The 12,317-nt window shown below is 45.6% G+C and overlaps 1 protein-coding gene across 4 annotated transcripts in view; it reads left to right on the forward strand.

Annotated features, from left to right (window-relative positions):
- ARHGAP26 (Rho GTPase activating protein 26) overlaps window positions 1-12,317 on the forward strand; it is a 317,111-nt gene that overhangs the window by 282,004 nt on the left and 22,790 nt on the right. For 3 of the 4 annotated variants that reach the window (XM_048859790.2, XM_048859787.2, XM_048859789.2), the window contains 2 exons: window positions 2,422-2,532; window positions 8,687-8,778. In XM_048859790.2, the coding sequence (XP_048715747.2) occupies window positions 2,422-2,532; window positions 8,687-8,778 (203 nt within the window). The remainder of the gene's footprint in view (window positions 1-2,421; window positions 2,533-8,686; window positions 8,779-12,317) is intronic. The other variant, XM_048859791.2, reaches the window with a different exon arrangement.

Genomic DNA, 12,317 nt, shown 5'->3' on the forward strand with positions numbered 1-12,317 from the left:
GAAAAGGCACCAAAAATTACTCAACAGTATCCTTTAACCTATCGCCGAAGTTGCTGATTTGTTTGTGATAGGAGGTTGGCATTTGAAACATAACCTGAAACGGAATAAACGTCTTGTCTCCTATTGACTTTTCTCTCTCACTCTAACAAAATATTCGAGAGATTGGGCCAGTCCAAATCCTACGATAAGAAACAGAAACCATGAGCTGGAGTCTAGCATAAGGTTATTATTTTCAGAAGATTTTTCCTTGTCTTTGTTCTTTTAAAAAAAACTTTTGATTGTGATGTTTAAAAACCACAGATGTTGCCCCTAACACACTTCATGTAATAATGTAAGGAAACTTTGGTTAGAAGGAGCCAGAAGACATGTTTCATGTGCCCATGCTGTTTCCTAGAATGCAGTATACACATGGCCTGGCATTTGAGAAGGACCTGACCATACTCTTCTCTGTTGTCCAGCCCCCTCTTTCTTAACCGCTCAGAAGGGATTGATTTTCAGCTCCTTTGGGCCATTCTCAAAAGAACAGAACAACTTACTAACTTCATCCAGTGCACCTTTTTAGCAATCCAAAGTAGGGGGAAACAGGCTTAGTAACAACCTCTGGGAGTCTCTTAACATAAGAGACAGATCCATTTTGCCATTTTCTCCCTCAAACACAAATTTAATCTCTTAAGACTCATCAGCCATGTTATTTTAGCATTGAATCCTCTACTCCACTTCCCTTTAAGTACTGTGTCTACAGTACTGGTGGCTGCCTATAAGTCAGTGGCTGCACCCTCTCTAGCTTGCAGCCCGCACTTCGTATCAAGGACCAATGGAACAAGGAACTTGATTCCTCACAGGGGGCTGAAGCATAAAACCAATCTTTACAAAGTAACCCACCTTGGTATTTTTGTGTACTGCTTGTTGAGGGCCAGTAGCGTTCTCAGTGTTGTACCAAACATGGATTACAATCTAAATTAGACAGACAATATGGTTCAGACACCAAACACACTGGAAGGCTAGAAGATTATTGAGACTTCAAATGGTGCACATTCTTTTAGTGCAATTGTTACATTTATACTTAGATCCCCTGAAAGGCACAGTTAAGGGAGTTTTACTCCACTTTTCTATAAGAGGAGTTTCACTATCTCAGAATTTGCTGTAAGGTGATTCCACTTTATTCTGTGTTACAACACTAATACTTCAAGGAAAAGTACTGTATCTAATAAAGTATCTAATAACTTCCAGAGCTAACTGAGTTGATTACTCTTATACAGAGGAGGAAAAAGAGTGAAGTTTAAAGCAAGCCAATTAAAAAAGCAATGGAAAAGTTACAGTAGAAGAGGAAAAGAATCAAAGCAAGCACTGCAAAAATAATGAGCAGACTCTATTATATGCATATCAACCATTTACATCACCCAGAAACCAGTTGCATCGTGATAGCTTGGTTCATGCTGGAGTCCCAACTGAGGCTTGCTGATCATTTATAAGTTTGACAGCTATAGACCAGTTGTGTTTAGCTGCCAACTATGAGTAATAGGTCCTCTACCTACACTGGCAGAAATCCCATTAGATAGGGCATTGATGCTTTCCTCAATAGCCTTTTGCTGATTTCACAAAATAAGTTATACTTAAAACTTGGTTTTCATTCATTCTCAGAACAGAGAAAGAGTCCATGTCAGCAAGCTGAGTTAGTCACAGAGAGCATGTGGAATATGTGTTCTGTTGTGGGCATGTCCATGTTGGAGTGAAGGGTCTTTCTTTTTTCATAGTAGGTACCTAAGCTACATGATTTGGGGCATATTTATTGGAGGTTTTTCCTTATTAATGTTCTTCAGACAGCTACTAGAGTGAAAGAACTTCCCTGCCATCCTTCAGATAATGAACTCCTCTAGGCTTCCAGTGCGTTAGGCCCATTTAGTTAAAAATATAAACAGGAAATTGTTTTTGGGCACTGTGGATTGCAGCCCAGAGAATAGCCTTTCATACTTGCACACCTCAACCACCAAAATTAAAAAGAGGAATGAAAGGCTGGTTACAGACATCATTAATGTCCAGAAATATGATCAACAATCTCGCAACAATGGGGGAGATAAAACAAAGCAGGTAAGTAGCTGGGGAAAGAAAGCCGCTGTGTGCAGTGAGATGACCTCTGTAACCTAGAATGTAGTCGTTCTGTACAACAAAGCAGCTAGCTTGCCAGCAAAAGAATAATAGAGCAGGGATTAATTGCAAGGTCCAACCCTTTTTGTCTAAAAAAATGCAGATCTGGCCTTGAAACTGTTTCCTAAGGTCTCAGTGTTCCATTTTGTAGCTTTGTTTCATGCTGTGAATATTCCCCAGGCACCTACTCTCATTGGATGTCGTTGAAACCTCTTTCTCTGTTTTGTTTGTTTGTGATAGTTGTGTGTTGATAAGTTATCTGATTCTGTCTTGCAGCCCTCAGAATCCAAGCCCAACATCACCCCTTTCACCGTCCTGGCCCATGTTCTCTGCGCCATCAAGTCCTATGCCCACCTCCTCTACGTCCAGCGACTCATCCCCCATCAGGTCTGTTGCAGAGTTTGTTCTGGTTTTCTGTTGCTGCTTCTGCAATTATATTTTTATTTTTATTTTTTTCTGTGTGTCTTGTTCAAGTTCCCCCAGTGCAGTCCAGCTTTGGTGTCTAGCTGTTATTTTAGTTACCAGCTTTCATTGGTCTTCAGCTACCTTCATGCAGCAAGAGAGGAAACGTCCAAACGTCCCATGATCCAAGAGGCATGGTTTGAGATGACCTAACAGCAGTTAATTATCTATCAGGTGTTCCTCTCATCCCAACAGTGGTGCAGACCATGGGGAGAATTTCTCAGTGATCAGAGCAGGCAACTAGGAATCATGACCCCTAAGTCTTATTCCCACTGCTACAGTTGTCTTGCTGTGTGACTTTTGCCAAGACCCTTAACTTACCTGAACCTCATTTTACCATTTCTACAACAGGTAAGAAATGTACTAACCTCACAAGAGTGTTGCACGGCATAACTAAGAATTGTTAAATACTATGGGCCTTGATTTTTTTTTCCCCCAGCCCAATCTCCCTTTTCACACCTGCAGTTTTACTGAATGGAACTATGTAATATAGACATACTGTCTTATTGTGTCTGCATCTCAGGTAGTTAGATGTCACATGAAATAAATTGCTCCTGGAAGTTGGGGACACCCCCTAAAGGAAGGTTTAAAAATCTTACCCTTTGAGGTGGAAGAATATGGTATTATATAATGCTCTACCTAGGTTATTCCTAAAGTGCCCAGCATCATGGTGCATCTAAGTCCTGGAAACTGCTGCATGGTCTCAACTGCGAAAATACTCATTTTCCTAGAGCATTCTTGTTTTGCGCCGTGCCAGCCCTGAGAACTTGGAGTATTCTAACTGGCTGCTGTGATTAGTTTAACTTGCATTGAAGAAACATGCACTGTATGGCAGGAATGTGCCTCTCTTCAACATAAACCTTTGTACTGAATATGTATCATATGGGATGTGGGGGAATGCAAAGACTATTCACCTTGTAAAAGAAATGAAATTGGATACAACATCATTGATATATTTGTCCCCCTTATGATTGGTATGGGAGCTAGAAGCTGTCAGTTTGTCTCACAGATCTGTCACCTGTTCCACACCCCCTTTTCCCTGCCTACTCTCCCTGTCCTAGTTTATTCAAGGTGATTCGGTTAACCAGGCTTCCCAGCTGGTTTGCTGTGCTGGACTGTAGGGTAGTATTGATGCCTTAATATCTAACACTCATTAGTAGGCAGCGCCCCAGCCCATCTCTGGCAACTGCACTGCTGCAGTATATAACCCAGAGGTGGCAATAACCATCCTCTGATGATTTTTAGTCTGACCTCCAGAAAGCTGCCCTCTGAACAGGCCCCTTCTCTTCAAGTGGATCATAAAAAATGCAATAAAAAACATATTAATTCCTTTAAGACCAGCCTAAGTGGAATTATCTTTGCTTTTTTCCTGTCCTTTAATTAGTATTCATTAATGCATAAATGTTGCAGAGCAGCAGGAAGAGAGGCAGAACCTGGGTCCTGCTCCTTATATGACAAAATTGAAAACTACCTCACCCACAACTTACAAATGCCACATTTAACTCCTGTCTAACTCTTCTGAGAGGACGACTCCCTCGTTCTATAAATTGTACAAGGGCACATTGGGAAAACTCCACTGAGTGCTTTCCTGGCCCTATGCCATGCTTGGAGGCAGAAATTAAAAATGAGTGATCAGAAGGATCTAAGCTTTTTTTATCTCCTTGACGGGCACATCAGCAGCAGAAATGGCACAGTCCTGATAGTAGCAACTTGCACTGAGGTTGCTGTGAGGACAAAAAAAAGTGGTTGAAGGCCTAAAGGGGACCAAGCAGTGGAGTTTATTTACAAGAATAGCAACAGCTTAAATAATTCAGGGCAGTTGTCTAGAAAATTCCTTTGTTTTAATTCTATGATCTCCACAAAGCTTTGCATGCTGAGTGAGTCCTACTTGGCTCCTGAATGGTAGAGATGTAACCCCTTTAGTTTGTGTTTGTCTAACAGTGCCACTCCCCACCCTTGACAGCCAATTGGACTGGATGGGAAAACTTGGAAACATGTCATCTTTGGAGCTGTGCCAAAGCGTGTCCATGAAATCACAAAGCCACATGAACTTCCCCGGTCTGAGGTTTTGTTATGAATTTGACCAGTGTGGTAAACTCAGGACAGACAGCTGCAAGGGTGGGGTAGAAAACAGTCCCAGAAGGTTAAAAGGCCCTCCTCCCCCCTATCAACTTTGGAAGGATAACTACAGGTCAATCAGGTTCAGCTGAGAAGGGATTGCCAGAAAATCAATTAGGATCAGCTGAGAGGGAGTTACCTGAGGTCAGTTAGGATCAGCTGATTCCAACTAACTGCTGCCTGAGACCTTTTTAAACCCTCCCCTGTTGGGAGAGAGAGAGAAGGAGTCATGCTGTCAGTAGGTTAGGAGCAGCGAGACAGCAAGCTTCACCAGGAGGGAAGGCTGCATTCCCTCCCATTAGGGAGAAAAACAAGCCCAAAAGACTGGTGGAGAGAAGGAACGGACTGTCCCTGTGCAGCCAAGGGGGACTGTTTTACCCAAGCCCGTCTCACCAAGGCTAAAAGCAACGGAGGCTGGTGAGACCGAGAAGGTGCCTTGTCACACCAGGTTTACTGAAGAGGCTTGCAAAACGTCTGGGTGAATCCATGACCAATTTGAGCAAATTTGGGCCATCTGATTGTTTCAAGTCAGAAGCTGGAGAAAACAGACCGGTTCAACCAAGATTTGCTTCGAAAAAACTCAAAATCCCAAAGCAAACCTCAGAATGTTGTGGTGGGAGAGATGATTATGAACCCTCATGAGAGAAATAAACCCTACTTCTTACTGCTCTTTATTTGTTGTTAGGTGAAGGAGCAAGGGGTTCTTTGGGATGTTAGTAAACTTGTTTTGGTTTCCTATTTATATTGAATGAAAATGGTACTAACAGAAAAGGCTTTTTTTTTTGATGAACGAGCTCCTGGAAAGGAAAGTGACCTATTTTTTTTAAAAATGCTCATGTAAAAGATTTGTTGTTTCAAAGAAAGTCTGTTTGCCCTGTGAGGAATTAGATTAGCTGCATTTGAACTTCCAAATATTCCACGTTTAGATTACAGATTACAATTAGTCCTTGCATGACAGATCAGAAGTCCTGTCCTAATGGTACTGATGGAGAGAGATTATATTTACATGGTTGCCTATGCATTTTTCAGGATTTCGTACTATCCACTTATCTTGCTTTCCAATCACTTATGTCAGGTTAACACACTTTCTTCCCCTTGCTACAAACCACTGCTCTGCTGGTAAAAGTAAGACAAAACAGTGGAGACTATTCAGACTTGTGCATGAGCCTCCAGGGTTTGGCCATGCCCTATCGCTCGCCCTCCACACTTCAGATACAAACAAAGTAGTGGGTCAGGCCCACCTGGAGGAAAATTACTTCCCGACCCCAAATATGGCGATCAGCTGAACTCTGAGCATATGGGCAAGATTCACCAGCCAGATACCCAGGGAAGAATTCTCTGTAGTAACTCAGATCCTACCCCATCTAACATCCCATCACAGGCCATTGGGCCTATTTACCACGAATATTTAAAGGTCAATTAATTGTCCAAATCAAGTTCACCTATGGAAATTGCCACTATCTACAGGAAAAGTAACCCTTAAGTCTGTTCTGGGTTCCCAGAGTGTTCATAAAGGCATTGATCGTGATAATAGCCAGGAGTAGTACAATGACTCATATTTATTAGATGATACAAATGTGAGGGCCTCATCATCAGGAATCTTGCAGGAAGTGACCTTGAAGACTGTATCAGATTGGCTTCCACAGCACCCTCTTGTGGCCCACCATGGCACTATGCACCCTGCCTCAGTTTTCCCTTTGAGGGAGCTGGAACTATTTTCAACATGTGATGAAACATAATGAAAAGGCAAGTGACAATTCTGTTTGGAGTGGTTCAGTCTTTCAGTGGCAAGAGGAAGCCCAAGAAAATGAAGGACCCTCCCGCCGCAGTCCAGACTCCCCAAGTGCTGACCACAGAGCCCTGGCTTTCAGGTTACACTATATGTATCGAGAACATTGTCAAGGTCAGGGAAGCCACAGAGCATCAACTTCCCAAAGAGAAGAGCAGTCAGGTTGGGTCTTCATGGCTTCCATGATCAACTGAGGTAGGAATACATCCTGATCTGTTCAGGCAATGTAAATAAATCCCCTGGGGACTGGAGGCCGGGGGGGGGGGGGGGGGGGCAGGGGATGACAAGAAGTTCAAGTCTAAATGCCAAAGCGATGTAGGCATTTAAAGTAATGCTCATAAAAAGAGCACTGAACTCAGTTCAATAAGGCATTGTTGTTTGAATCTACTGATATCAGTTCAGAGTTTTCATACTGCTTTGGAAGCAGTTGATTGGCTTGAGAGCCAAAATCTTGACGTCTCCTTGGCAAGTCTGTGATGCCTCTGGTATCTGTATGAGGCACAGCTCAAATATCTTGGACTGAGAGTCCCAGTAAGGAACGGGACAGGTCACAAACATTCCATTTCCAAGGCTGACGCATATAGCCAAACCAACGTTACAAGCTTTCTGCCTTCCAGGGCTTTTCAGGAAGGAGGCTTCCATTTTTCTGGTGGGTTTTCCATCTGAGGCAATGTCAGCATGCAGCTTCCTATCTGATTGTCTCACTGAAGTGGGAGGGATCTCCCAGTTTCCTTATTTCCAAAACTGCAAAGTACGCTACATAAAATATACTCTAGTCTGCTTAAAATACAACAATAGATCCTAGTTTGTCCTATTTCCTACTGATCAGTCTTCCCCACCTGACTAGAAATCTGAGATAACTCAGTTTATGTTGTGGTCTGCTGATGGAAGCAAGAGCCAGAGACTCCTGCATTCTGTTCCCTGCTTTACTAGGGAATTGCTGGTTGGCTTTTGGATGCAAATGCTTTCTGCCTCAGTTTCCCCTGGAGGTTCAACTGGTGAAAAGCTTATTTGTTTCCATAGCAACTTATGGATATGACTTCTGAGAAACAATTGCTGCTGATAAGAGGAAAATTAAAGCCTCTGAGATGCCATCCTGATGAAGATTTTTACATACTTCCTGCATGGCAAAGATTAAATGTTGGAGAAAAGCAGACCTGTTGTCTGGAAATTAACTTACGTACTTAGGTCACTTCAGGCATAGAGATGAAAATAACCTTGAGAAAGCTATCATGGATGGAATGGTGGCAGGTCGTCATAGTAGGGAACGACCAGTGAGGAGATCAATAGACGGCGTGCGGCAGGTCATGGGAAGGTCATCTGCTGAGTGTGCAAAGTTAGCCATGAATTAAGAATGCTTCTGAAAATTCTGTTATGAGGTCACCAGTATTCAGACATGAATAAATGGACTTTACATTACATTACAGTTTACCCCACTGCAAAGTGGAGGTAATACAGAGAAAGTTTTTTAAGTTTAATGTTTGTAAAGGGTTTTGAGACCCACAGGTGGTGGGTTCTGAAAAAGAGCAACAAATTATTAATAAAAGCTACTTATTGTTCTGTTTCTGAAGTGCTCATCTGTGGGTGCAGAGTTGTTTCCAGGAACTAGAACACTGTAGATACAGCTAGAAATGAACTATAAAATATTTTTTGGGTAAATGTTAAAAACAAACTGCCCTGACTGATTTACAGTGTCAGTAAGTGACTACTAATGCTGCCTGCCTGTCTGCCCCAAGTAGGAACTAGGTTTTTAGTTAGACATTTCTTTTCAGTGACTCACAAAATATTTCCAACTTACTCTGTCCTTATTTAATTCTCCCCTTTAATGGACAGGAAACTCTTCCAGTAACCTCTGATTTAGTGCTGCTCAGTGTGTTGGGCAATTCTGTACATGCCCTGTTCGTCAATGCTTCAGTTTTGCTCTCACTGAAATTTCCAATATGGTGAAATGGGACTCTGGAGGAAGTGATATCTCTGAGAGAGCTTGACTGTATTGGAAATATTTTGAATTTTTTCTTCCCTGACCCTGGGTAACCTTTTCACCCTGAGCCCTGCTATTTGGCATCTTCCTCAAAAATTTCCCCAAGAGAGTGGGAACAGAAATTGTGTTATATTTTTAATAGAGATTTTCTTTTTTTATGTCGAATACATTCTCTTTCTCTGTTTTCACAGCTCACCATTCCGGAAAGCCAGAGCCTTGTATGCCTGCAAAGCAGAACATGAATCAGAGCTCTCCTTCACAGCAGGCATCATATTTGATAATGGTGAGTCTTCAACTCCCAAGCGTGGACAGTGTAACGTAATACAAAATGCTTCACAGAGGGAGAAGCAGGAGAGAGAGACCGTTGAAAGCTACAAAGAAGAAGAAAGGTTTTACAGAGATGATGTTAAGGAGAGGAAGAGGTTTGATTTTCAGAGGTGCTGAAAACCCACTGCTGCTGATTTTGTATGGGTGGGAGTTAAGGGTGCTCCACACCTCAGAGGAAGTGCTCAGCACTCATCAGGACTGAGCCTTTTGAGGGCAGGAGAATTGTTGGGGAAGTACAAATGGAGAGGAGAAGCATCAAGAAGGACAATGCTGGAAGTTTATAATCTTCCATCATACAGGTTTCATTATAACAAACTACCACCATTGCCTTTGGTTAGTACCAGATAGTCAACACATGCACTGGAAACGGAGGGAAATTACAGGATGTGATCATGCTTTCAGTGGAAAACAGGCTGGCATCATCACCTTGTATACATGTATGGGTGAGAATTAAGTGGAGGGGTTGCAGCGATCCCCACGGCTATGTTTAGGAACATGGAATGTGTCCTCTGATCTTTAATAAGTAAAAACTTAATGTAATGTTTAGCATGGGAGCACCATTCACCCCACTGCAACGATACATGGGCGAAAACCAAGCTAATGGGTTCTCTCTCAATCTGAAAACCAATACTGGTTTTGAGTTGCTTTCCTCTTCTAATGCAATGTGTTCTTGCTAGTTGTTGATAGGTATATTATTTCCTGTGTATATGCAGGTAAAAGATACTTGCCGATATACCGAGGAATGGAGTTAAGCATATTTCAGTATGTTCTACTTAGGCTGACCAGACATCCTGTTTTTAAAAGGACAGTCCCATATTTAAGCCCTCCTGCAGGTGTCCCAACTTCTTCTTGAAAACGGACAAGTTGTCCCGTATTTTCTGTCTCCCTCACATCAGTACTGGCAGGTCCTGCTGCTGGCCAGATCCTTGCTTGCCAGCCGCCCTCCCACCAGCGGTGAGTGGGGGGCGGGGTCCAGTGGCCGACGATGTGGGTGGGTGTGCGAGGCTGGTGGAGGGGCAGAGATGCAGTGCGCAGGGCCAGCTGGTCCCCCGGCTGGTCTGTCAGCGCAGCCCTTGCTGCGTACCAGCTCTCGGCCAGCAGGGCTCCGCCCCCCCATCCCATTTCCAGCCGGGGCTGGCTGTGTGCTATGAGCTGCAGTGGCTGGTGAGTGCCGGCAGGCGTCAGACGGCGGCCAGTTATGTGTCGCCTCTGCTGCCCACCCATCGTCCCTTTATGTGCTCCCATCTGGCTGTCCTCTCCCTGCTTCGCCCCTTTGCCCCCCCAGCCCTGCTGCTTCTCCATATCCCATTCCCCGCCTCCCCACCACCACCACTACCTATGCCGCCCTCGGCAGAGCATGTCCCACTCCCAGCACTGTGCGGAGAACCAGCCCCTGGTTGGAGCGCTCAGCTCACCAACAGCCTGGCCAGCAGGCTCGTTCCTTCCCCCACTGCCTCTGGCTGGGACAGCTCCCTGGGAAAGCCCAAGACACTCTGGCCCGGGCTCTGGCCACGAGGAGCCGAGCCCTGCATGTGCCAAACCCCCCCACAGCGCTGGCACAGGGAAGCCTCTCCGCCCCTCAGCTAAGCTCTGCAGTGGTGGGGGGAAAGCAATTTTCAGCCTGTTCACACCGCGAATCTGCAGGCTCTACAGCAGCCTCTTCACCTCCCTCCCACGCCCTGGGCCCTACCCCCAGGGAGCGTGGGGCTGCTCCGTCCCCTAGGCACCCTTCCCTGCTGAGCCACCTCTCTGGCTGGGTGGGTTCGCTGAAGCCCCTACAGTAGGGTTGCCCACTTTTTAATCACACAAACCCAATAACCCTTGACCTGCCTGCTGCCCCACCCCCTCCCTGAGGCCATGCCCCTGCCCTTCCCCCGCTCACTCTATTCCTTCCCCCCCCCTCCATTGCTCACTCTCTCCCACCCTCAATGACTTTCACTGGGCTGGTGCAGGGCGTTGGGGTGTAGGAGGGGGTGAGAGCTCTGGCTAGGGGTGCAGGCTCTGGGATGGGGCTGGGGATGAGGGGCTTGGAGTGCAGGAGGGGTCTCCAGGCTGGGGCCGATGGGTTTGAGGAGGGGGCTCAGGGCTGGGGCAAGGGGTTGGGGTGCAGGCTCTGGGAGGGAGTTAGGGTGGGGAGGGGGTTCTGACCTGGGGCAGGTGTGCGGGAAGGGGTTCGTGCTCTAGGAGTGCAGGCTCTAGGAGGCAGTTTGGGTGTAGGAGGGGGCTCAGGCCAATCCGGGAGGGTTGGCAACCCTACCCTGCAGTCAGGTTCCCTGGGCCCTGGTGCACAATGCATTCTTAGGGCTTAACCCCTTCCTGCCAGCGCTGTAGCCAGGGGACAGGAGGCAGCTGGGTTACGTCGGTGGCCAGCAGCAGCCTGGAGGTATTAGCTGCCTTTTGACACTGTGTGGGCAGGAAGGGACAAGCTGCTTCCAGACTACAGGGATAGGGAGAAGAAGAGATGAGCTCTGCAAAGACACAGGCCAGGTCATCCCTTCCCACCCCACTCCCCTGCACATGGAAGCAGCTCCCACCCCTTCCCTCCCACACAGTGCTGAAAGCCTGCTGCTGGCCACATTCTGGTGTGAACCTGGCAGAAATTTGGGGAGAGGGGGCATGTGATGCTGCATGCCCCCCAGTGTTGCCTTGGGAAAGTGGGGCGCCAGGTACCAGAAGACACGGGTCTGTTCCAGGGGCCCAGCCAGGCATGGAGGGCGGAGAGTGCCCGGCAGAGAGGGTCAGGTCGGTTGGTCACCCCTCCTGTGTGAGAGAGATATATGGGAGTGTGTGTGTGTCATCTCTCCCCATGTGTGGGGAGGTCTAGGGGTGTGTGTGCCATCCCTCCCTGTATGAACCCTAAAGCCTTAAAGATAAGAAGGTAAATAAAAAGAATCCAACTACGCGGTATTTCTTTTTAACAGGGGCTCAGTCAAGCTGATGTTAATGTGGACGTTTGTATTGCATAGTTCTGACTGATTGCCATTGAACTCGCTTGAATATGAGCAGTTTTACCAGGTGCCCCGTGTTCAACATAGGGAAATATGGTCACCCTAGTCATACTTTGTCTGTGCATGAGTGCATTGTCCCATGTCTGATGCCGTTTTTGTTCCCCTTTCCACATCTTGGGTCTCCTAAATAAACCTCCTTTGTAAGGAAGTTCAAGGTAATCAAGGCCCAGATGCAGAAGCAGCAAAAGCTAGTGATTCCTGAGCAGCTTTCTAGGTGAATGTGACAGAGACAGATTAGCTTTTGCATATTGTACCAGAGCTGCACTATGATACTGCTATAATGGTCCATGCATCAGATGAAAAGGGGGAAATGAGTGTCTTGTAGTATTGTATTGTATTTTGTATTGTATTATGCATGTCCTTTTTCTTCTACACATTGGTGAAACTTGGGATAGGTAGACTGAAATCAGTTTGTTTCTGGGAGTTGTTCCTAAGAAACATAGATTGTGTGTTTCCTCCATCAAGAAAAAGGGACAAAAATATTATG

Source organism: Caretta caretta, chromosome 8, assembly GCF_965140235.1.
Source record: "Caretta caretta isolate rCarCar2 chromosome 8, rCarCar1.hap1, whole genome shotgun sequence".
Classification (NCBI taxonomy): Eukaryota; Metazoa; Chordata; order Testudines; family Cheloniidae; genus Caretta; species Caretta caretta.